The 26,863-nt window shown below is 37.7% G+C and overlaps 1 protein-coding gene across 10 annotated transcripts in view; it reads left to right on the top strand.

Annotated features, from left to right (window-relative positions):
- Positions 1-26,863, top strand: part of CADPS2 (calcium dependent secretion activator 2) — a 513,662-nt gene that overhangs the window by 323,139 nt on the left and 163,660 nt on the right. For all 10 annotated transcript variants that reach the window (XM_044387950.3, XM_044387934.3, XM_044387928.3 and 7 more), the window contains exon 9: positions 14,274-14,340. In XM_044387950.3, the coding sequence (XP_044243885.1) occupies positions 14,274-14,340 (67 nt within the window). The remainder of the gene's footprint in view (positions 1-14,273; positions 14,341-26,863) is intronic.

Genomic DNA, 26,863 nt, shown 5'->3' with positions numbered 1-26,863 from the left:
TCAGAGATATCTTTGGAATGGCTTTATTAATTCCTCTCTGAAGTAATCTTGATACTCCTGAATTCTAATCTTTATCACTAGCTCTGTGGCTAAATGGCAGAGGGCCTCTGCTTACATTCGTTTTAAAATTAGATCCTGGTATATTTTTTTAATAAATAGTAAAATGGTTATTTATCTTCTTTGCTCCATACGTATTTTTCTGTTTTACATACACTTCTGCCTACTGCCTATGAATGTATAACTCTCAAGATTCCATCAAGAAGGGAATATTGAGATATTTGAACTAATGTATGTTTGAATACATTTGAAATAATGTACATTAACCTTGGGGGAAACCTTGATTTCCTATACTGACACACGCATTAAAATGCAAGAAAGAAAAGGACCAGATTTTGTTCCAAAGTTGCATTTTAAAGGAAAGTATCTTTGGAAGTGGTACCGTTTTTGTTTGACAAAAGTAATCCTATATTTCTCCAGTAGGTGGCGCAAGCACTCCCTGAAAACAGAACAATATTTTGTCCTTTGAGAACTTGGTAATAAAGGTGGCACTATTTAAGGAGTATTAAGTAAACTTCAGGACATTTTCTTTTTTAAAAAAATGTAAGAAGAAAGGTTAGAAGAAGGTGAAGTGGTAGTTCATTTTGGACATATCAAACTTGTCAAGACATTTTAACAAATTAATGTAGAAGAACTTTAATGCTTAGTAGTAGCTGAATGATCATCACCAAGGTCAGTTTTAACCAAAAATGCCTGAAACTGGAAGTCTGAATATGTTTTGTAAATGTCAAAGGTTTTTTTCTATTAGCTGTCTTGATTTCATTTTTCTTTATATCCTGTATTCATAGGCAGAAGTACTGTGAATATAGTGTAAGAGGCAAATAAATAAATAAATGGAATCCTTAAGCTTTAAAATTAAAGGAGAATGGGAAGCATTTTACAAGCCTAGCCCAATGAATCCCAGCCTCACTGTACATGGCCCCCTTCTTCCTATTGCCTTTATTTTGTTATTCTCCCCCAAATAAGTAGGTATAGGTGAGAAAGAAACTACGTCAAAGTGCATTTTTCCATAGTATTCTAGAATTGGTTTGTTTGTTGATAAATAGCAATTTCTTAAGAACCTAAGGAATTTTAGTAACTGGGAAATATATATGTACTCCACAGAAATAATACTTTTATCTGATGAATGAGAAGAACTGGTTTTGTTGTAACTTGTGCAATATCCTAGTTATACTTGATTTTAGAAAAATAGATTTTTGCCCCACTCTTTGAAATTTTTTTAATAAAGTTGGAAAATTTATTGTCACTCCCCCACGCTCTCCAGAAAGTCCTTCAAAAAAGTTAGATTGAAATATTTTTCAGTATGTTCTATTGCTGTAATGATAATGATACCTTGATTGACATTGTGCTTTGTAGTTTCAGAGCCCCTTTTACATACATCATTTCACTGTTTTTGTAATGACACTGTTTGTGATACTCAGGGCAAATACTGCTGTTCCTATTTTATATGGGGAAAAAAGGGAAAGTCATACCAGGCACATAGCCGTTAAAGAGACTTAAAAATATCATTTGTTTCTGTCTTTCTCTTCTTCCCCTCTCCTTCCCTGTCTCTGTCTCTCTCTGAATATTTTCACTTTTTCATCTCCGTTTTGAAAAAGCAGTTACTACACACCCCTGATACTTGCTTCCACATGGAGGGACATCCATGGTGGTCTTACTCCTAGCCTCTTTCCCCCTTCCATCGGACTTACCTGATTGGTTCGCCGGAAAGCAGGAACTGGGCATGCATAGATCTGCCCTTTCCACTCGTCCCTTGAAAGCAAGTTGTCCATAGGGAGCCCCTGTTCTCTGCTTCTACCTGAATAAGTCTGTCAGTGGCAGGATCTTCACAAGGACACGCCTGTCCTGTTCAGCGTGGTCTGTGACTGGAGTTCGGAAAGTATGTCTGATGGTAATACTGAATTAGGTGATGTTTTTGCCTCTTGTTACTTCTGTTCTCTGAAGCCAATTTGTTCAGAACCAAGACAAAAGAGAAGAATACTTTATAAAGTATTGGGTCTTCTGAGAGACTCCAACAATGTCCATATATCAGCAAATTTTTTAAAAAAGGTTATTAGTAGAGTTAGAAATCTGGGGGAATTTTGAGATCGATAGATATAGAACATATTCTCTTCCATTTTGACTAAAAGGCCCTGTGATGCTGTGGCCTTGGGACCCTTTCCAGTAGTGCTTCAAACTGTGTCACCTCAAATTCAGGGGTCTCAGGGGCACCTGGCTGGCTCAGTTGGTAGAGCATGTGACTCTTGAACTCAAGGTTGTGGGTTCAAGCCCCATGTTGGGGTTTAAAAAAAGAAAGTTCAGGAGTCCCTGTTTTGGATAATGGGGTGGTGGGTGGACTGGACTCCTGAAGTTCTGCACTGCTTTCATAGCAGCTGCTTCCTGCTCCCCTTAGGTTTTGATCTTCCATATTAAGTTAAATATTAGAATAATGTCTGCTTAATCTATTTGAACACTCATTAAATAAGTAAAAAAAATAATAACTTCATGGAATATTCAAGGCTTTTTCTTTTACTTTGATACATATTGTGTAAATTTTTGCTGAAGATTTACTTTTTTTCTGTTCCTATTATAATTGTTCCTAATTCCAGACCTAGAAACAGCCATTTAGTCATTCCAAAAATGTTTATGGACTACCTGCTCCATGAAGGCACGGTGTTGGGGTGGAGTGGGGCGTCATGACTGATGTGGCCGTTGCCCTTACAAGGACTTATGGTCTTGTATTAGAAACAGACCAGTTCAGTATGACTCGCCATAGGCCGTGGCAGCGCTATGGGAGAAGTGGTCACATCTTGCCTAATGCATGTAATGAAGGAATATGACCTTATTAGGGATATCAGGGAGGGCTTCTCTGAGAAAGATGATAGTTGAACTGAGGAATGGGAAGAAATTGGAAATGTGAGACTCAAGAACTAAATTAATTTAAACTGTGGGAAATGATTGAAATTTTAAGAAGTGTGAGACTGACGGGATAAGACCGAGAACACACAAACTATTAGAGGAGCAGGGAGAACAGACTATCTTTGCAAAGGAGTACCTGGTGTCAAAGAAAATATCCACAGATCTCAGCACAGGCAGTATTTACAGATGTGAGCCATCGCTGAGATCTAGGACCAGCTCGTGTGTCCAGAATTCACGTGCAGGGTATTAGAGAAAGATGAGCAAGAACAAGAACAGGGACCTGGGTGGCTCAGTCGGTGAAGCGCCTGCCTTCAGCTCAGGTCATGATCCCAGGATCCTGGGATCAAGTCCCACATCGGGCTCCCTGCTCAGCAGGGATCCTGCTTCTCCCTCTGCCTCTGTCTCCTGCTCGTGTTTGCTCTCTCTCTCTCTCTCAAATAAGTAAAAAATCTTAAAAAAAAAAAAAAAAAAAAGGCAAAGCTGAGTCCTCACCTGCGTATCAGGTAGCTTATCCAAACAGGACAAGGTATGAGACACTGAGGCCAAGCACGGCATCAGAGCTGGAGTGATGGTCCCTCAAGTCTCGAACCAGAGCTCCGCACGGTCCTCCATGACTACAGGTAAGATTGGCCGTGAGGCGTGAAATTGAAGTTGAGCTGACACAGTGTAGGGAGAGCAAGGCTGCTAGGGAAGCAAGGCTGTGGAACATGCTGGGTGTCAGGAGGAATTCAAATGCCTTTGTGGGTGACTCACATGAGGATAAGGTACTTGAAAGACGGGTATAGTTTTTTTTATAAATTTCAGAGTCCTCCAAAAATGTCCTCATTAACCCAGACCAGAGGGTAACATTAGAGAATAAGAGATCTTTCAGAAATCAAATATAATCCATGGAGATTATGATCCAAATATTACAGAAAACTTTTTTTGCCCCAAACATAAATATTTATAGTTTCCTAGTAGAATGATGTTAGGAACAAAGAAGATATTTTAGTTATGATTACATTCTGAACAGAATGTAAAAACTCAGTTATATAATTTTATTGCTTAAAGACTCATTATCAGTATTCTAGTCTAACCAATTTCCCAAAGTGTATCCTGGAGAACATTACTCCTATGAGATATTCTATGAAGAAGATTCTGTAATTTCGGAGACGCTACACCCACTGTTCTCCCCTCCTTTCCCACTTCTTAGTGTGTCTTCCACGTCTCCCACAAATTCTTACTTGTCCCCTCATAGAGAATGTTGAGCTTTGTTTAGCTCAGTATTCCTCACATGTATTTGCCCCCCAAATTTGTTCTTTTTTTGCATAATACTTCTTTGTATCCAAATGTCTGAAGACACACAGTGGAAAATACTGAATCTCACATTACCTTCTCGATTTTCTTTTTAGAGTCTATATAGTTTATAAATGGGCATTTTGTGTACACATTTCATCTTGAATATATCCTAAATATGAAGGAGGTAGAGTAGATATCTCTACTTACAGAAAACGGAGACCTAAAATTTTCTGCCAACTCAGGATTACCTGTATTGTATATAATGTTTAAAAATGATTATTTTGCTTTGGTTTGGGAATATTAGGCCCCAAAAGGGAAGGTATTTCCAATAGTCAATAAGATAGAATTTGATACAGGGCGCCTGGGTGGCTCAATTGGTTAAGTGGCTGCCTTTGGCTCAGGTCGTGATCCCGGCGTCCTGTGATCGGGCTCCCTGTTCAGCGGGGAGTCTGCTTCTCCCTCTCTCTCTCTCTGCCCCTACCCCTGCTCATGTTCTCTGCCTCTGTCTCTCAAGTAAAGAAAATCTTTTCTAAAAATATACAATTTGGCCTGGGGCGCCTGCGTGGCACAGCGGTTAAGCGTCTGCCTTCGGCTCAGGGCGTGATCCTGGCGTTATGGGATCGAGCCCCACATCAGGCTCCTCCGCTATGAGCCTGCTTCTTCCTCTCCCACTCCCCCTGCTTGTGTTCCCTCTCCCGCTGGCTGTCTCTCTCTCTGTCGAATAAATAAATAAAATTTAAAAAAATAAATAAATAAATAAAAATAAAAATATACAATTTGATACATAAAACCTCTTGCTAAAACTTTTGTTTCATTATTACCAAACCATTTGCATTTTTAAAAAGAAGAGAGTTTAATGGATTATCTCACAAAAATATCTAGCACTGTCTGAGTGAATTATTTCATTTTAATTGGTAGGTGCCCCAGAGCCTCTTCACCAAGTGTGGAGTGCCCTTCCTTTTGGAATGTGTCCCTAGCATGACCCCCAGAGAGTCATATCTTCACAGCCCATACCCTCCTCACAGGGGATGGGGGCATAGACTTGACTCTCTGCAAGGTAACCTGGTTGGAGTGGGTTCCTCAGTACGTTGTTTGGACATATTTTCACCCATCCCCTTCTGAGATATTTTACAATCTGCTTGGAAAGCTAATTTTCTTTAACTTTTAACGAAGTAGTAAAAGCTTCTGCACATGCAGAAAAGCATTACTTATTTGAAGGACTTTTAAACAGGAAAAACATGAAACCCTGCCTTCAAAATCTGCCCTCTGTGTTAGAATTTTTGAGAATGAGACTCTGACATATTTGTATAACTTTATAAGTGTTGGTGAGATCATGAACCGTTAAAAAACTGTTTTAGGGCACGTTTTCTGTTGCAATATGCTGCTGATCACTTATCAAAGATAAATATAGGAAAAACTGCCTTTCTAAGAGCTGTCTCTGTACAGTTTGATTTAGATTGTTTGGCTTGTGTGTCATAGTTTAAAAGTACTGTTCGTAGAACACTACTTCTGTCATTTCCCCAGTTCGGTTTTGTTTCTAGGTGACAGCGCCTTGCCCTTCCAGACCTGCTTTAGGAACGGCTGCTCATAATTCTTAGTGTCTTCGCTGAGTTTGGGGTAGTAGAGTCTTCCCGTCTCGTCAGTGTGCCTCTGTTCCCATCCGAGAGCGTGCGATGGCAAGCCAGTGTTGAGAAGACAGCTCTTACACCTCAGACTGTTCTCTTACTCTGGTAATGCTGATCCGGGCTGAGATTTGACTCAGATTTCACGGAGTGTAAACTGCCAGAAGATGGGACTTCTGAGGAAAAAGAGGGGAGACCCTCTTTATTCTGTACACTGCAATCCAGAAAATGAGTGAAGAGCTCTACATTTTACTCAAGTTTGCTTTTCTACGTCTGTTTATACAGTTCACACATTTCAACTTCTTGTTCAACCGTAGGAGTCCCGGATTTTTCTTCATTCATAATTTCTCTCAAACGTTAATTTTGTTTGGTGGCGGTCCTTTCCTTGCCTCCCCACCTCAATTACTCTTTCCCACAAGAATTCAGGAAGTATAAAAGCCAATTGGAAAGTATTTGTTTCTAGGTTTCTTAATGCCCAGGTCACACTGTTGTCTTGAATTAGTTTCTTTCTGTCATCCTTATCCGAAAAATGAACCCCCCCCCAAAAGGCTTATCTTGCGGGGTTAAATAAAAGAAAGAATGCAGTGAAAGGAAGATTCCTTTTATGCAGGCGGGAGAGAACGTGCAGGATGACTGAAAGTGCCTGAGGGCATTTGGTCCCTATTGGTTTTCACATCAGATGCAATGGTGCCCACAGATAGCCTGTATTGTTGTCAGTTAAATGGGATCATGAGTGTCTGAAAGGTGTTTGAGAATGAACCGAAAATCATTTTCACAAGTGGATGATTACTTCTGCCACATGTTAACCGAACTCTATCAGAATGGCCTGGATTTTTGAGCTTTGCATTAATTGCTCTTTCAACCTTGACTGAGGTTTCTCTTTAAGAAAGCCCTTTCCAGGACTAAACGACTCCAGATATTGATTTTTTTTTCTTTTCTGTATTTTTCCTTGAAAAATGAAGCATTGTATAAGGAAGACTTTATCATTCAACATGTAGACTGATTGTTTCATTTCCCTGAATTAAAAGCTGGGCTCAAGTGATCTGACAAAAATAATAGTCCTTTTTTCCAAGCACTGAATAATTCCCATATTCTGTATACAATTATGTTTTTCAAATATTCATTAGTGATGATTTTTCATCATAAAGTGAAACCATGAACTCCCACAGCATGGACTCAGGGCAAATAAATTGTCATATTCTCTTTTCTATTAGAACTGTATGCCACCACTCCAATTGAAACGGAACTACAATATTTAGTAATCTGTTTGGAGAATTTTGTATGTTGAAGTATCGTTTGAACAATCTTTAAGTTAGAAAGGTTTTATAAAGTGCTTTTAAAGTATTTGGATACTTGTAATGAGTTATTTCATGTTCCCACTTTCCATTTCAAATATGGCATAGAGACTATCAACTGTTTATTTACTAGAATAGTGTAGGATATATTGTGCCACAAAGTTGAGTTAAAGCGCAATTTTAAAAACTAATTGGAAAATGAGTTCTTGAAATCTCATTAACTTTTGTGCTTATATTAGAGAATATATACCATTTACAGAAAAATGGTTTAATTTATTATTACAACTAATTTTGGAGGGTTTTTGGCTTGAAGACAAATCACAGAATGATATATGTGAATCTACTTTTAAAAAACATTCAAGGGGGTGCTGTGTAAAAACAAGCATTTAAAATAATTTTATATCACAAGCATTGGAGAATGAACATGTGATGAAATTTAAATATCTCTTTAAAAATTCAACAAAAATAAGCATAGTAATATTACTGATTTTTGTTTGTTCGAAGCTCATTTTTACCCAGTACCATTTTTCTCAATCTCTTGGTGAGACCACTTTATTGGTAATAATATGTATTGTTAATGAGCAACACATATCTGAAGAAAAAGTGTCTAGTCCTGTTGTCACAGAACATTCTGATGGATGTCATAAAGGCTCTGATTTTGTCCACAAATGAAAACTTTTAGAAGCAACTTGGGTTATTAACACACAACTTTTTTAAAGGATCATAGTAATATCATAAAGATTGTACCATTTTTAGTGTTGAGATTCTCTGGTGACTATATATAGTTATCAATAGAGAAGGTGAAAAATAATGCTGTTTGCCTTGTTGCTAGTAACTTGAGGTTTGGCCTTACCAAAGTTCTTAAATTTTTCTTCTTTCTTCTCTTCACTTGACATTTTTCCTAACAGCATCCACATCCTATTTTAAATATGTAATAAAAAATCTTAAAATTCATTGTTGCATATCTTCTATATTTGAGGGTACAGCATGACCCAAAAATAGTAACACCAAAAAAAAAAAAAAAAAAAAAGGAAAAGAAAAAAGTCATAGGCAAATGAACATTGATACATGTTTAGTTGGTTTTTGTGCCTTGTTTTCTAGCAATGATTGCTATACCTCATTGGAGCAAATAGTACTCCCCATTAGAAGCAACCCTAGAAGAGGGATTAATTCTTTAAGATTATTGCTGTGTTTATACTGATTTATAAAACCAAATGCTTCAAGGCTTTAAGTCTTATGTGTTAAATCCAAGCTTTGTGTCGGTGCTGCTAATTTCTTTGTTACCTAATCCCGTGTAAGAAGAGACGATTTTAAAGTTAAGCAGGCAATTTTTTGTTCAAAGGGAACAACTTCTTAATACCTTAAGTTGGATGTATTGATGAAAGCAAACACTATTAAATAGTATCTGAGCAGTTACTTTTAAATAATCCAAAATACTCTATAGTTACATGAGTATTGTGCTGCATTGGAAATATTTCAATGGGAAAAATGTTATATATTTAGTACAAATTGGGATTGGAAATATGTGCTTTTCAAGTATGTTACATGCAATAGAATATCTCTCTTATTCCCACTTAAATAATTCTTGGATCAAATTTAATTTTGATTAGGGATTCTTTCTTTCTGAGCGCCATACTCTTGAGGCCTGGAGAATGTAGTAGGACTATGAAAATTGCTGATACATGTTCCTTCATTTTCCATCCATTTGTTACTTAGCTGAAATACTTCAAGAAGGATAAGTAAAAATGCTTTGTTTAAAACCAAATTCTATAGGTTGATGAAAATGAATAATGTTGAAAGGCTCATGAAAAAAAGAAAACAAAAAACACAAAAGTGGCTTTCCTCTTTAAAACCTCTTCAAAATAAGGTGAAGAAAACTAGCAGTATGCATTCGAGAATGTTGCTTTTGTGCTGTATGATATTTATTTTACTGGATAGCATTATAAATTGCCCCGTAAAGCCCAGTTAACAGTGTGTTCCCAGTTTGGTATTTGGCAGGTCTGATTTACATATCCTTAAAAAAATCCTTTGAGTTAATCATGTAATCGATGGAGAGGAAGCTAATAATGACTCAGCAGGTTACAGAATATGCAGGGAGAGTACAACTGCTGTGCAGACCCACCAGCAGACCCGAAGGACACTAACCAAGGTGGTCTCTGTCCAGAATAAGGAATATGCTCCTGGGAGAAATTCTCTACACCTTTATTGGGTTGAATCAGATTTCATAAAGCAATAAAAAACCAATTTGTTCACAATTCCGAAAGGAAAATATTAATAGATTTTTAAAACTCTAAACTATTTTTATGAAGGAGAAATGGATGACAGGTAAATAACTTCCAAAGATCTGTTTAATTAATACTATTGCTAGATTTAGCTCTATCAACCGTACCTTCTCCTTTACAGAATCATGCAGTTATAATTGATGTTCATAATAATGACCCCAAGATGCTACAGGGTCCTTTCTAAATCATTAAAGAAAGATCAAATTATATTTCATAACTATCTGAAATCAAGTTGACATATATACAAATTCTTCAAAAATTCGTTGTGGATATAGTCTATATAGAGTAACTCATTTTTCAGTAATTAAGAACACTCAAATATCACTACAGAAGTGTAATGAACTGAATCTTACTGGTTAGTAGAGCATAATGTGTTGAATGTAACTCTAGTATATTTTTCTGAAATAAAAAAACCTTAAGAGAATTTGTAACCTAACACTCAACATTAAAAAAAAAAAAGAGAGAGAATGCATTTTTGTTTTTACAGATGTTTCTAATAAATGGATTATCCTTTCGTCATTCAGATGATTTCTGCTAACTTTTTCCTTACTCTCTCCACAATTCAACCCTCCCAAAGCTAAGACCACCAAACCACAAACTTGAGAATAGCCTTGAATGATGGTAAACCATCTATCCATTAAAGCTCATAGGAGTTTTCCACTGTGCTCATGATACTTGTAGACTAAAGGTAAGGCTATTTGTCACTGTATTTGACTTGATCATACCGGAAATATGATTTATGGCTCTATGAGGATTATATTCCCCAAATCCTTGATAATTTTTTTCTGATAAAATAAGACATAGTCTCAAACGTTGTTAGTGGTAATATAAAATTGTACAGCCACTTTGGAAACCAGTTTGGCAGTTTCATATAATGTTAAGCACACACTTTAAATATAATTCAGTAATCCCGCTCCTAGATATTTACCTGAGAGGAATGAAAACACAGACCCACACAAAGACCTGTACATGCATGTTCATAGCAATTTTGTTTATGATTACCAGAAAAGTGAAGGCAATCCAAATGTCCACCAGCTGGTAAATGGGTAAACACATTGAAGTAACTTCATACAATGAAATATAATATTCAGGGGTGCCTGGGTGACTCAGTCGTTAAGCGTCTGCCTTCTGCTCAGGGCGTGATCTCAGGGTCCTGGGATCAAGCCCCGCCTCGGGCTCTTCTGCCGGGAGCCTGCTTCTTCCTCTCCCACTCCCCCTGCTTGTGTTCCCTCTCTCGTGGGCTGTCTCTCTCTCTCTCTGTCAAATAAATAAATAAATAAACAAACAAACAAATAAATAAATAATTGAAATTATAATAAATAATATAAATAAATAAATAAATAAATGAAATCTTTAAAAAATATATATATAATATTCGGTAACAGAAAGGAATGAACTCCTGATACAGGCAACAACAGGGGTGAATCTCAGAAGCCTTCTTTTTACTAAGTAAAAGAAGCCAAACACAAAAGACTCCATACAATATTTTTCCATCTATATGGCATTCTGGGAAACAACTGTAAAGTCAGAAATCACAATAGTTGTTGCAGAGCTGAGGAACGTGAGGAGGAAACTGATCATGAAAGGACTTGAAGGAAACTTTGGAGGAATGCAGATGTTCTGTAAGTCCATTGTGTTGGTGGTTACATTGCTGTGTTGACACTCAGCAAATTACATACCTAAAATGGAGGATTTTTACTTTATGTGAACTAGACTTATAAACCTTACTTTAAAAAAAATGGAAGACATGCATAGTGTAGAAATGGTGAAATGTAAAGGCATAAAGAACACTATGAAGGAGCACCTGGCTGATTCAGTAGAGCATGCAGCTCTTGATCCTGAGGCTGTGAGTTCCAGCCCCATGTTGGGCACAGAGATTATTTTTTAAAAATTATGAAATTCATCTTTAATCTCAACAGCCCAGTATTAACTGCAGCTTAATATTTTGATGCATCTTTCTGGATTTTCTTCCCATGCATATACTGTAAGCTCGTGTGACTGATGTGTTTGTTTGTTTGTTTGTTTAATGGCAACTTACTCATTCCTTACCATTTGATTCTTGGACGGTTTTGAGTTTCTGATTTTAAACGATATTGATGAACATCTTGTTCTTCATTCTTTCCTCAATTTTAAATATCTCTTATGACCAGAATCTAATTTTATACCAGTGGAAAAGCAGCTAGACAGTGATACTAGGTACCTAATGCCAGAAATCATTCTTAGAGTGAAAAAAAGCTTCAAATTTCTTGAAATTAAGTTTAACATGTTCTTATTCAGTATAGTTACCTTTTCTGATGTATTCATGTCCATTTTATTTTATAAAATCTTGGTCTGGTTAACGTGAAAACTGAAGGGCAGAAACTATCCGTTTTTGCTACGTAGCATTTATAATATTTCCTTTACGCAGTCTATTCTTGAATGTAATTTTTTTTTCGTAGGCAGAGAGTAAAACGCTCCTGCCCAGCTACTTCCTAGATAACGCTTGTTCAGTTGTGACTTCCATAAATGGTTGATTGAATTCCTTCTTAGAGTGTAACACCCCAGAATATCTCACGGCCAAACGTTCAAATGCTTACCTTGGTTCCAGTCTCAAATGTTCTTTTATTCAATTTCTTATATCCTCTCCCAACCTTCAGGATACGTATGTACGTGTCTACCCACTGCTCTGCTGTTTTCAGAGAAATCCCACATTTTTGTTCCCAGTTTGTTGATCCATGATTTGAAATGCTGTTGCAGCAGGTAGTAGTATTCCTTGTGTAGGACCTTCACTCGCAGCAAGACTTACACTTGCTGGTGGTGTTGATGGTTTGCGTATCACTATTCACTTTCACTTATATATGACCCAGTTGCCCAGCAGCATGCTAAGTGAGACCCTGGAAGGAGCTGAGAAGCAGGCAGTGGTCACGGGCAAAGGTGATTCCAAATGTCTTCTGGGGCTCCTAGGCAGCTGTTTGGTGCAGATCTTGCTAGTGCACTTTTATACAGGGCATCTGTCGTGTCTCCAGTATCTAGCTCCTGAGGTCATTGCTGTTAACCCTGTGATAGGAGTTTAGGTGTGTGCATTTCAGGAGAGGGAAATTACATAGGAAAGACAGAAAGAGAGCAGCTAAACACCTATCACCAAAACCGCGGAAGAGAGATTGGAGGCTAGAGCAAAGGTGGGGCAAAGGGTTTTAAAAGGACCTCAGGAGGAGATAGTGAACAGGTGAGAATGGTAGCAGTGGATATCTCTGTCACTCACTAAATGAATTCACATTGTATCCAGGAGCGCAGGCAACGTGGTGTCAAGGGTACTGCGCGAGCCAAATAGAAGTTCACCGAGCTAGCTGATGCATCTGTAAGAAAATACATAATGGATTTGGGTAGTGTGGATGATGACTTCCAATGCAAAAGCCCAGTTTTTATTTTGACTTTTAGTAACTGCATGTTTGTCTTCTTGATCTGAAAATTTAGAACCCAAGAAATCAAACTCATAGATACAGACAACAGATTGGTGGTTGCCAGAGGAGGGAGAGCTAGGGGTAGGACAAATGGGGAAAGAGGATTTAAAAAATTTTTACGGAGTCCCCATTCATTTCAACATACATCTTGCATTTCTTTTTTAAAAGGGGGCTAAAATGTTGGCTTTGCTTTGCAAAAGAGAATTATCTTAATAAGACAGAAATGAAAAATTCAAGCTAAGATTTAGTTTTTTAAAATTGTGAAAGTCTCTGGGGCGCCTGGGTGGCTCAGGCGTTAGATGTCTGCCTTCAGCTCAGGTCATGATCCTGCGGTCCTGGGGTGGAGCCCCTTATTGGGCTCCCTGCTCGGAAGGGAGCCTGCTTCGCCCTCTCCCTCTGCCTGCTGCTTCCCCCTACTTGTGTGTTCGCTCTCTCTCTTTTTCTCTCCGTCAAATAAATAAAATCTTTTTTTAAAAAATCAGGCCTGTATTTGTCATATTTCAGACTTCTAACAATGTTTTCCACTTTTGTAGGAGGTGTGTATAAGATTCCGCGGTATAATTTTAAAATAGCTCTCCATGATATGCTTCACTTGATTAATTTTTCATCTCTTCCTTTTCCTCCTTGATACATACGCTTACATCTATATATTCAGTAAGAACAAAAGTTTTATTCTCAGATGATTGACTACTTTCTTCATTTCCATTCACATTACTATTTAGCAGTGCAAAGTTAAACAAGAGCGCTGGTGGTAACTATGTTGAATTATGCCCTGTCCTCTTCACATACATTATTGCCTGAGTTTCATAGTTAGGAAAATTTGCAGCAAGATACTTCCATAAATCAGCTAAGCCACCAAATTATGAGTCTGGCAGAGACCTTAGACATCAGCAAACCCAGTCCTGCCATTTATAGATGAAGAAACAGGAACAGAGATTGGTGCCAGCATAACTTGGGGTCGCCCAGCTGGACAGCTACCCTTCGCCCTGGGTTCTTGACTCTACAGCCGATGCCTCGTTGGGCCACACTCCTCAGCCCTTGTCATCTGAGAGCTGAAACACTGAGTCCTCTATCCCCAGTTTGTAGCCTTTGTCTCTCCTAAGAAGTGTGTGTAAGAATAAAATTCCCACTGGTTCTTTGATTATCCTTTCTAGCTCCAACTTCGCTCAATTTGTAGTAAGAACTGACAAATTGATAAGCCACATAAATCAGTTCCCTTTCAAGAACCTAGAATAAGCTCATTTTGTAACACAGAAGCTACATGTTGTCTCGGCTTTCAAATGCACTAAACTTTGCCTTTAGCAGGCTGGTCTCAAGAATAAATACTTATGGAAGAAATAGGATTACACAGAGCCACAGCGTTATTCATCTGAAATATTCTTTGCTTGTTTTTCTTACCAGATATCTGTATGCCCTAGGACAGAAGGTTTGGAAAAGATGGAAAAAACGTTACTTTGTTCTTGTTCAGGTTAGTAAATTATTTTTCTGTTACAGAATCAATTTAAGATAGCAGTTCTCAAACTTTTGTGTAGTGGGTTAGATCTATTGATATTCACTGTGTTAGAAATTAAAACTAAAAAAGCTTTTAAATATTTCATTTTAAAATAAAAGTAGTAATTTTTTTACATGCTAACACAAATAACATTTTTATGGAAAATACCTGTTTTCTGAATCAGTTTAGGGAAATGAGTGGTATTATTTTACATTCTTGCTCATCTCTTTAATATCTAGCTTAATAGAATGCCGCTGTATTTTCATATCAGCTTCTACATTCAATCTGTTGCAATATCAGATGAAATTTAGCCTCTGGAAAATTCCACTGTACACACATGAAAGAATAGCTGTGGAAAAGACAGATGATGTCTGAATATTATTACAAAAATAGTTTGACCTTGCAGATTCCCTGAAAAGATCTTAAAGTTCTTCAGGATGACAGGACCGTATCTTGGGAAAAACTGCATCTTTTTGATAATTAATAGATAAACCATAATACTTAGGAGCTCCTGTTTTTATACAGATATTCAGTTTTTATCCCCTATTCACAACAATTACATCTGTAAATTACCTGGACTGGTAGATTTGTTTGCAATAGGATTCTGAATATAGGCAGATTACTGGGATATTCATTCTGGCTGACCGTGTTTTGTTTTGTTTTTGTAATCATGGATAACCTTTGCTCATAGAATATAGTCATGAAAATAAATTTACATTAAGGAATAACTTTCTAAGTAGTAGTCATTCCATTCTATGGTGAGTCCAAGCTATTTTATCCCCAATGGATATATATGAAAAGAAAATCATTCTTGGTATTCTTAAAATAAAATAGTCTCTAAAATCTTGTCAATTCCAACCCATGCATTAAGCAAACTTTAAATGGACTCTATCAGAATAACATGGTGAAATGCCAAGGCAGGGAAACTGTCGTTTGCTGTCTTCCAGATGTCGGGTTGTTCATTGTTAGATGTGTCACAATGGCATGGCAACTTCAGGAAGAGTATAAAAATTCGGTCAGAAGTTTTATCTGCATGGCAAACAGCCAGCCTATTTGGTTCAAATGTAGCCTTCTGGGCCTAGAACCAATATTTGGTCAACTAATTTAACAAAAGATACACATACTTGTACACACATACATTGGCAGTCTTGATATAAAGCCCAAGCATTTGCTTTGAGTAAGGGTCTCCTGTTTGGAGTTCTGGGAGATCTGTCCTCCAAAAACCATCCCCATAAGACTTCTTCTTTGGTTTCCAAGTTTAATTTCTTTACATTGTTACAAGAACTTAAATGCATTTACTAATCAGTTTTAATGCAGATCTTTCTGGACATTTGATTTTATTCCTATTTATAGATGTCTCACATCTAATTTGACAAGTTTGTGTTAGCAACTTTATCAAATCTTTCTAAATCACTCAACTGCTTTTTTCATAGAAACAGCAGCTTTTTCATAGTCATACTTCATGCATTACTACGCAGACTCTTTTTTAATTCCATATTTTTAATAGGTGATGTTATTGGCACAAACCTAGCTGACTCTTAATAAGCACAGAGTTTTACATATTAGTCATTACATTTTTTTTATTTTTACTTTTTTTTAAAGACTTTATTTTTTTAGGGCAGTTTTAGGTTCACAACAAAACTAAGAGGAAGGTACAGAGATTTTCCATACACCCCCTACCTCCACACATCCCATGGTCTCCCATGTCATCAACATCACTTGATACAGTTATTACCAAGGATCCCATTCCCTGCCTATTTGACCCTTCTCTCCTCTGTGGCAACCACTGATCTTTTTACTGTCTCCATAGTTTCACCTTTTCCAGGATGGAAATCATATAGCACATAGCCTTTTCAGATTGGTTTCTTTCACTTAGTAATAATGTGCTTGTAAGTTTCCTCCACGTCTTTTCATAGCTTGATAGCTCATTTCTTTTTAGTACTGAATAATATTCCATATCCCATTGTCCGAGTGAATCACAGTTTATTCATTCACTCATTGAAGGGCATCTTGGTTGCTTTTGAGTTTTGGCAATTATGTATAAAGTTGCAAGTTTTTGTACAGATACAAGTTTTCAACTCCTTTGGGTCAATACCAAAGAGTACAGTTGCTGGATCATATTTATTATGTTTTAAAGAATGAATCAGAGAGGGTTCATTAGTCTAGAGACCTGGTTAAGTGACGGGCTAAGAGAGTTACAACTGTGTTGATTGTGTATGTGAAAATTGACTCTGTTAGATCGGTCTTGAGAGATCAGATGATCACCTCATGGTTTTGGCCAGGTGAGATTCGAGGTAATCCTTTACTCCTTACCTTATTTCCTAACATACGATCACAAGAATCAAAAGTTACAGGACAAAGATGTATACTTTGATGATCGCCCTGTAAAAGAGTTTAGAAATGAAAGAAAGAATTAGAGTAGTTTGAGGTCATTAATTGGTATATCTTTGAGGAACATTAGCCATGTCTTTGGAAAGCTAGTAAGTTCTCTCAGTAACAAAAATAAGTTTAACATCTTTTTTTTTTTTTTTGAAGAGTTTTATTTGAAAGAGAGCACACACATGAGTGAGCGGGGGAGGGGCAGAGGAAGAGAATCTCAAGCAGACTCCCCTTTGAGCATGGAGCCCGACTTGGGGCTTGATATCATGACTCTGAGATCATGACCCGAGCTGAAACCAAGAGTCGGATGCTTAACCATCTGAGCCACCCAGGCACCCCAAGTGTAACATTTTAAAAGGCAAAATTTAATTTAAACCCATAATTAAAATTTAAATGTAAACCCATATACTCCATAATTGAAATGTTGAAAAAACACTGCCAGACTATAATGAATTCAGATTTATTCTGAGATACCATCTTAAGATCTGAAGTTGTCTTTAAGTGTTATAATTTTGCATAAATATATGTATATACATGCACTCACACAGAGAATCCCACGCCAAATGTGTTGAGATAAACATGCCAGTACTCTGGCAACTTTCTGAAGTTTTAAATACAATTGAATCTTCCTTTCAATTCCAAATGTAATGGGAAGACAAATTGAATGCACACACTTCAAAATCAAGATGGATGTGTATGGAGATTCGATGAGAGTGACCCATTGGGAGGAACTGGGTAGTAGTTATTAGTATTTTTAAAGAGCGCTCTCATTCTGTTGGCACGCAGCTTGTAGGTTCATACCTGCAGGCTGCATTATTGAAAGGTGAAGGAGTCATTTTTCTAGGGAGGACACTGTACCCCTGCTGTGTCTGCTGCCGCCATCGGCAGAATGGTGCTCTGGCGATAATGTGAATCTCATCACCACTTGTGAGTGTGTATTATGTGAGTGAGATAGCTGAAGATGTAGCCATCAGCTCAAGAATTTGTGCTCATAAAATTGATTGAGAGTCAGGTTTGGCCAGCTGCAAAGTCATTGTTCAAAGTGAACACTCGAATAGCTGCTGAGGTGAAAAGACTTTCATATAAACATTTAAAGCAGAGTTCAAAAATAGGAAAATAAATTATTAATGTGGGGTGCTTACTTAGCTTTCAAGTAAGATTGTAAGTAAGATGAGTTTTGCTCCCCATTTAGATTCTGAAGTCAGTATAGTTACTGTATTGAATAGATTTTCATGTTTTTTAAGAGGCGGCTTTTTTTTTTTTTTTTTAAATGAAGGTGGTAAATGTTGGTCCAAGCCAAACTGAAAGAATAATTGATTTTGAAGAATATATTTGAAATCTTACCAAAGTTAAACTGAAGTGTTTCTTCTTCATTTTTCTTGTGCTTATTCAGTGTCCTGGTATAAGATTTGGAGGATCTCATTGTTGTAAAGTACTTATGACACTAATACATTTTTGTTCATTATAGTATAACCATTTAATAGCTTTAAAATTCTCTGAGTTAATCAAACTGAATTTCTGACTCTGTCATCTGCTAATGCCTATTCAAATGACTGTATGCCCCCACATTTGCATATTCTATGATAAATCCAGGTATTTTTGAAGCACTACACTTCTGTATTCTTTCTAATATTTATTAAGCAGTAGTGGCAGGCATTAATGTGAAGCACTTTCAACACATTCTCTTATGCAGTCCTCAGAATAAGGTGTGTTTCAGGGATTAGGTAATAAATATGATCCCCGTTGTACAGATACAATCGATGTACAAAGGAGTATATCATTTACCTGGAATTACAAAGTTAGTATGTCAGAGAGTCAAGTATTCAAATCCAAATTTAGTCCACAGAGTAAACTTTATTTTATTTTAATGCTATGATTAAATTGACGCACACAAATAGTGTTGATCTGAAGACAAATAGCCATAGGAAGAATCACTGTGGATCATTAATTTCATGAGGTACCAAGCCGTCTGAGTAGACATGGCCAGTAAGTGAAAGCACAGAGTGTCATGCTCGTGAAGGCCACTTACTGCGTGACATCACTGGAAACTGAAGTAGACATCAGTGTTGTTTTGGCCCTGTATCAGAGTGTTCCCTGCTTGTTGTCGATGTGTCAGAATCATGACTTGAAGTTGCTGCAAACAACAGCAGGCTATCAAGACATAATGTTAATTACACATCAGCAGAGTTGGCACAGGATGTAAACAGTCAGCCATGTCACTGAGTGATCCGTACACGCTGCAAACATATGAGACGCGCTCTGTTAGTGAGATGCCATCACAAATCTGCTTGAGACTTAAAAGAAGTGGCTGCCCCAGCCTGTTGCCATCTGAAACATTCAGTCCACGTGGAGGTCCACTGCAGCAGGCTGCTGTCACCGATTTGAGAATAGCATTACGGCATGAAATTGTATGGACTAGATCGAGTCTTAGGACATCAGCTATTGGCTGAGAGCAATGTTACGTGAAGAAATATATTGTTTGTCAGATTAAGAAAGTCATGGGATAGTGGCTGTCTAGCTTTATGTGTTAAATTGATTTAAAATTTACAAACCCAGGGCATGTTCAATGTGGGATGAAATCAAATCATACAGAATTATTTATGGAGAAGATGAAAGGCCCTCATCAACAGTACCCCTACCAGAATCGCCACCTTATTCTAGTCTCATTTTCAAAGGACCATTGCCAAGTAACCATTGCCAGTACAGTAGCCCTCAGAAATTCTATCAGAGCGTGTGTGTGTGTGTGTGTGTATGTGTATGTATGTGCACGCGCGTATGCGCGCCTTTTCTTAATGGAATCATCCCATATGTATATTGCTTTGATCCCCTTTTAAAAATACTACAGATGAGGTGTCATGTCAGTATATAAAAATCCACTTTATTCTCTTGACTGGATGATTGGATCCCATAGTATGGATTAACATGATTTGTGCAACAGTTGCCCTTTTCTGGACATTTAAGTTGATGATGAGGAACCTGGGTGGCTCAGTCGGTTAAGCATCTGACTCTTCATTTAGGCTCAGATCATGATCTCAGGGTCGTGAGATCAAGCCCGAGCTGCGCTCTGCAGTGAGCGTAGAGCCTGCTTAAGATTCTCTCTCTCCGTCTCCCCCTTCCTCTCTGTTCTCTTTGTTCTCTCTATTCTTTCCTGCTCCCTCTCTCAAAAAATAAAACAAGCAATGGTACAATCAAAAAATACACACACACACACACACAGTCCTTATATATTAAGCTTTGTGTGTATGTGGAAATATTCTTATAGAAATGGAATAACAGGGCCAAAGGGCATGGATACCTATTATAAGTAAGATTATAAAGATTATTTTAGATGACTGAGGAGTACTCAAATAGTCACCAGAACTTTGGTTTGTTTTATCATTTGTCGTTTTTTATAATTAATAAATTGTCATTATGTGTCAGATAGCATGTGTTCTTTTATCTTTCATGATGCACACTTGCAATATGAAAGAAAATTGAAAGTTGTATTGGTTGTGGGGCTTATTTAGAACAAAATTTAGGACAAGAATTTTTTTCTTAAGTTTTATTTTTTAAGATAAATCTTGCTTTGTGATCATTGAATTTTCCATAGTGAAGAAAAAAGTGGTCATATTATTTTATACGATTTACCCTGGACATTAAATAACAACACTTTTACTTTTCAGAATAGTTCTAAAAGAGCTATTACATAATCATTTACCTATATCTTAGAAACTAAAATTATAAAAAACAAGGTCAAGTGAACATGGGGCTGGCTTTAGTAAGGAGAGTCTCCTATGGATCAGGTGGTGATCCTAATGCAAAAATGCCCCTTTTATATACACCCGGTGTTCCCTTAAAATTTTTGTTTACATCTTCATGTTTAGATTCCAGGAAACTGTCTGATTCCTCTTATTGTATAGCTCGTACCTACAAAAAACTGCAAAAGACCTATGAGAATTGTCCGATATTGTGAAGTCAGAATTAAATATTGGTAGGCTCAGGTTTTTTGTTTTTGTTTTGTTTTTTGTTTTGAAAATTGCTTTACAAGTCTCAGTTTTAAATGCTGCAATGTAGGTCTTTTTACATATGTACATAGTATGCCTGTCGCATAGTAAAGACTCACTAAATATTTAAGGAAGTGAATATTATCTGTCCTTTAATTTGGGTTCCTTCTCAAACCTCTACGTGGAACATAAAATCGGCTTCTATTTGGGCATATGTGACAAAGCCTCGGTGTCCTGTTGGATCTATAGCCAGAACAGGGTCCCCCTACATCCAGTGCTCTCCAGTTTCTCTGAGTCTGTACTCGCTGAAACTGCTCTCATCGTCACACCACCCTCGTCAACCATGTCATCATAGCTGCTTCCGCTTCCTGCCATTCTCCTAATAATCTCTTGTTTGGGTTGCCAAAATAATCTATTTAAGGCATAACTCTGATTTTGCCACTTGCTGCTTAAATCATTCTATGACTTCCCATTACGCTTAGAATTACCCTGACCATGACCCAGAGAAGATCCTACCTGTTCTGGCCCCTGGCTTCCTCTTTGGTGAGCCTTCTGTCCCACTGAGCAACATGTCAACTTGCAGTGTCCTCCCCCACATTAATTACCATGCCAAGAACTGGAGTTTACTACTTCAGAGTCACTAGCCTCTCTCTCCAAATGTACCTCAAATAAATATATAATATGGGTTTTTTTTTTTAGTGTGTGATTTCTGTGCAAATATGCCTTTGAATTAAGCCACCTGCCTTTCTTTCATCTAGTGGCCGTTCGGCTACTCCTAAACCTGTCTATAGAAATTCTGAACATTCTCTTGCTTTCATTTCTCCAAGGCTGGCTCATTGTACCTACCCATTTAAGTATCAGGTCAAATGGCATCTTAAATGGGTCTTTTCTGCCCACCCAATCCAAAGTATCTCTCAACTCACTCCCTGTCCCAGTACCCTGTTTTATGTTTTTCAGAGCGTTTATTTCTAATCAAAATGATCTTTTCTTATTTATATATTTTCCTATTATTTCTCTACCCCTTCTAGAATTTATGTTCTATGAAAACAAGGACCTAGTTTTTCTTATAATCTGTGCGTAGAAACTATTTGTTAAATAAATTAATATGTGCGCATCGCTGGGAGCATTGTTTCTAAAAGACTGTCTTTCCCCTCTTTAATTTATACACCAATTGCCACATTTTTTATGCCATTTGGTCAAGACAATAAATATATATTCCCCTCAAATCCATCATGATCTTGAAGATGTATTCCTTTTCCTTGATTAAATTAAGCTGTGGGATTTATTATTATTATTATTTTTTAAATAGCTCTAGCAGCACCTTTGGCCTCTGCCAAGAACGTTTCCAGCTACGGATTTTTTTAAGCCTTAATCTTTCCTGAAATTAGATGGTGGCAGTTGCTAAGCTGCCAGCTGTTAACATGATCTCTGCAGTAGGAATACAACATGCAAACGTGAGTGCTGTGGTCTCTAAAACCTCATAGTTAGCACTCACACATGTGGACACAGACAGGTGTCGAACAGGTTGGCAATTGAAAATGAAATGAGAGGATTCCCAGACCAGATGCAGAGACCTCATGGGACTTTAGCAACTTAAGTGAGGGTGCCCCCTCAAAGGTAGTGATGCCAAAACCTGATTTAATGCTGTCCTCAGATTAAAGTCTGTTTATATCCCCCAATTCTCAATAAATCCATTCTTTATGGAGTTAAGAGTGGATTGCGTTAAGTATATTGAACGTTTATCATTGCTATATCTTTCCACTGAAAGGATTTTCAATTGCAATATAGTATTATTATATAAGCTTTGTTCAGTAATATACAAGGAAGCTTCTAAGTGAAAACAAATACTAGGTCAGACCACCTGTTTCTGTCTAATTCCCTGTCATGTGGTGATGAGGCAGAGGGAAGTCTGCACAGTCTCCAGCTTGGGAGCCCAGGGAGCAGGGTGATTCCCCCCCACCCCCGGTCCCATAGCTTCTCTTTCAATGACCTATTTTAACTTCGTGCCAGCTGATAGGGACGCTTCTCTCAGAGTGCAGCTTCTCCCGATTACCCTTAATGTGGACACTGGCCAGCAACCCAGTAGGTATACGGTGTTAACGCTGTTCAGAAGCATTCACTAGACTCTGTGCTGCAGGGTCATTGTAGAGTCTTCTGCAGGAATGTGCTTTTACGTGACCTTGCAAAAGACATGGGTAAAGTGAGAGCTCTTGGGGATACTGAAGAACTCCGAAGAAGTGTAGAACGCAGCATCATTTTATGGAACTAGAGCCAGGGGCCAGTGAGTTAGAAGGATGGTATTCATGAAGTTAGTTGCTTCTGGAGCCAATGTATTCAAAAGCCAAACTGTACATTTTTTTTTCCCCAAAAAAAGTTGTCTCCTGGGTTGGGTTTCCTAATTCTTAGTGACAGCTTTGTTAGTCGTTGGTGTTTTGTTACTCTTCCATCTGTACTCATTGTTAAAGCCCGCAGCCCAGTAATCCGTGACAGATTCCAGGTCTGTTGAGTGACTTTAGAGAGAGTAAAATATTTAAAAAGTACAAAATAAAACAAGTGTTTAATACTTTATCATTTAATTCACCATGGCTTTAGAAAGTAGGTGATTCCTTTGAAGGTAAAGGGTTTTTTGGGGTTTTTTTTTTTAAGGCTTTTTAAATATTTCTAAAGATCTTAAATTGGGTACTAAAAATTTTATATATCCATCATGTTAAATAATTTTTTAAAGTTAGCTAGAAATATAGTACTAAAAGCATAAAACAGCAACTGGACCTGTATTTCAAGTTATATTACAGAAGCAACACTGATGTTAAGCATGTTACATTGCATGTGTAAAAACAAGCCTTTGGACAGGTTATTTTGAAGACTAGATCTTAAATGGCAAGCAATTTTTAGCATTTGAGGTGGGTTCTTTAGTGCATGACCACATGAACATAATTAATGTAGAGATCTTTAGAGATGAATCCTTTTTTTAAAAAGTAACAATTTCAAAAACCTACTTTGAAATATATAATCAAGATAATGTCCCATTAGAAGTAAAGGGATAATATCTAAAACTCTATTTAGAGGCATCTCCACTTTTTTTCCCCTCAGTTCTTGTTCATTTACGTATTTATTCAACAAGTCTGTGAACTCAATGGGAAAGAAACAACCCAGGGGAGAGAGAAAGGAAGGGAGGGAGGGAGAGAACCAAGTGAAGCTGGGACACAGAAGCCGAGACAGGAAAGTCAACTGCCCTCAAGTCATTCCCAGCAGAGAAGCATATGGCCCCAAAATCAGTTCCGTCCCCGAATGGGCCAGGTGCCTTCACTCTGTTACAGCAACAAGGCAGGTCTCCAACCCCCAGGAAGAGCGAGAGGATGATGGTTTCCTGACGGCTGGGTGTGGTTTGCTGGGAGACTCCTACGGAACAGGCCTTCAGATTTCAGGTGCTCTCCATCAGTTATCCCTGATTCTCTCAAAGCTCTGTAGGGCGCATTTTCCTTGTCTGTGCTTGACAGGAACTCACACTGAGGTATGTAAGGGTTCGAGTGATTTCCCCAAGGTCAATACCCGAGATGAGTTGGAAAGAGTAAGTGGGGCTTCTCTTTTGCAATGGCAGGCTCCTGTTAAACCTGGCTTATCCCCTTCCCTTCCTTTTGAAATACCTTAACATAATTATCTTCAGAGAGCCCTTTTCTGGCCCAATTATTGAAAATATATCCCCTTCAGTATCATTCTCTTTACTCTGTTTTGTTTTTCTTCAAAAGCAACTCACACTCAAACTTGTTTGAGATAATTGTTTATTTGTAGAGTCTTCTCCATTCTGTATGAGATTGATTTTATTTTTCTAATTTTTTTTTCTGGTTCTGGGTACATTGTTGTAATGCTTAGGACCTAGAAATATTCATTGTAGATACTCAATAAATATTTGTTGAATGAATGAATGAGAGGAGAGAATACCCATAAGAACAGGGGAAGATATGAATATTATAAATGCACATGAAACTGAAGTCATTCACCCTTCTGATTAGTAAACAATGAAAGACTATCTCCCAGGTGGCTAAAAGGTATCAAAGAAGGACCAAATATCTTTCTAAAAGACTATATTAGCTAGTCTTCAAACTCTTTTGCTAATATGTCCCTTAAAATAATTTTGTACAACTTACAGGTCATTGTAAACTTTTTTTTTTTTTAAGAGAGAGTGGGGGGCGGGGGGGGAGGCAGGGGGAGAGGGAGATTATTGTTTTAGTTTAAAGATTTTATTTATTTGACAGCACGCACAAGCAGGGGGAACGGCGGCAGGGAGAGGCAGAAGCAGGCTCCTCACTGAGCAGGGAGACCCCGATGTGGGACTCGATCCCAGGACCCTGGGACCATGACCTGAGCCGAAGGCAGACACTTAACCAACTAAGCCACCCAGGCACCCGGGGGTGGGGAGGGGGGATTCTTAAGCAGGCTCCACGCCCAGCACAAAGCCCTACACAGGGCTTAATCTCAGGGCCCCGAGATCATGACCTGAGCCCGAATCAAGAGCCAGATGCTTAACTGACTGAACCAACCAGGTGCCCCAGGTCATTGTAAACCTTTCATCATGAATTTAAATAGTCGCAGTGGGTGCGGTGTATAAAATAAAACCATGAATTGTAAGCATGCGAAATAGGATCTAAGTGCTGCTGTGACTCTGTAGCTACCTGTAACCATTGAAAATTGTATTTTATTAACTTTTTCTCCTTGAATTCTTACTTCCCTGGCTCTTCCGCAACAGAATTTTACTCTTAGGAAATAAGTTATTATGTTTCAGAATCCTCTTCGATCGCTTTATCATGCTTCTCTGCAATTAAAAAGCAGTGTACAAAGTTAGAATAATTAAAAAAAAAATTCCTATGAAGTCCTAACTGCCAGTACCTTAGAATATGACCTTAGTTGGAAATAGTGTTCTAATTAGGATGAAGTCATACCAGAAAAGGGTGGGCCCCTAATTCAGTATGACTGGTGTCCTTCTAGATAAGAAGGTGCTTGGGAGTAGTCATGCAGACAGGGCGAACACCATGTGAAGATACAGGCAGAGATGGAGATGAAGCTTCTAGAAGCCAAGCCATGCCAAAAATTGATAGCAAACCACTAGACGTGATGGGAGAGACCAGGGATAGATCTCGAGATCCTCACAACCCTCAGAAGGAACCAACCTTGATTTTAAACTTCTAGCCTCCAGAACAAGGAGACAATAAACTTGTGTTTATGCCAGAAATAAACAAACTTAAGCAGAGAACAGAGATATCTCACAGACATAAAAAATAGCATAGGAAAGACAGAAAGCCCTTTTCCCTAAAAATAGCTTCGTCATTACTTCTTCTGCTAAACGCCCAGATTTATTTCCCCTTCTCCTTCTGTTTGAACAAACCAAGTTAAACTACCTGGATTGAATAAAAATAAGACTAGAAAAAGGAGAAAACAAACTCTTATAAACAAAAGGCTTTATGTATTAAGAATTATTTTATATTGATGTACATTTGCAATCATGACTAGCAGACAACTGATAAAAGTGTATAGGTACATGACAAAACCTGAACAATTATTAAACATGGAAAAGTTAAATTTTATTGGAATTGCCCTTCTTCACGAGCTGGTGGCTTCCCTTCCCAATTTTTCTGTAAATGAGTAATTTTTCTAAAATGAGAAAAGGTTTCAGATCAATTCCTTGTTTACAGCATTATTTAGAGATGTAAGCATGCAGAAGCCTGGCTCACCTAAGTAAGGAAGATGGAAACCGATTTGTCATAGCATCACTCATTTTCTCAACTGGCGTTGGGGTGTGTGTGTGTGTGTGTATGTGTGTGTGTGTGTTTTAAGTTCCTAAGTTAGATGACCCAAACACACAGTGATATAGCATAAAGAATATTTCTTATATTCTGTCATCCTATAACTAAATGAGTTCCTTCTAGAATTGTGCCAAAAGCAAAAAATGTAAAAACCATCTAATATTCAAATATTTTGTTTCACCTCTGAATGTAGAGAACCATACTGTTGCATCTGGAAGAATTCCTATCCAAACCTCACTACATAAATGCCTGTTAGAAAATGAAAGTTGGGTTACAGAGAGCTGTTTGTTTCTACTCTTTCTCCAGCTTGAGATTGAGGAAGTAAATCCTGTCAGTTCT

Source organism: Ursus arctos, unplaced genomic scaffold, assembly GCF_023065955.2.
Source record: "Ursus arctos isolate Adak ecotype North America unplaced genomic scaffold, UrsArc2.0 scaffold_3, whole genome shotgun sequence".
NCBI classification, from domain to species: domain Eukaryota; kingdom Metazoa; phylum Chordata; class Mammalia; order Carnivora; family Ursidae; genus Ursus; species Ursus arctos.
This window is presented reverse-complemented; position numbering and strand designations above follow the sequence as displayed.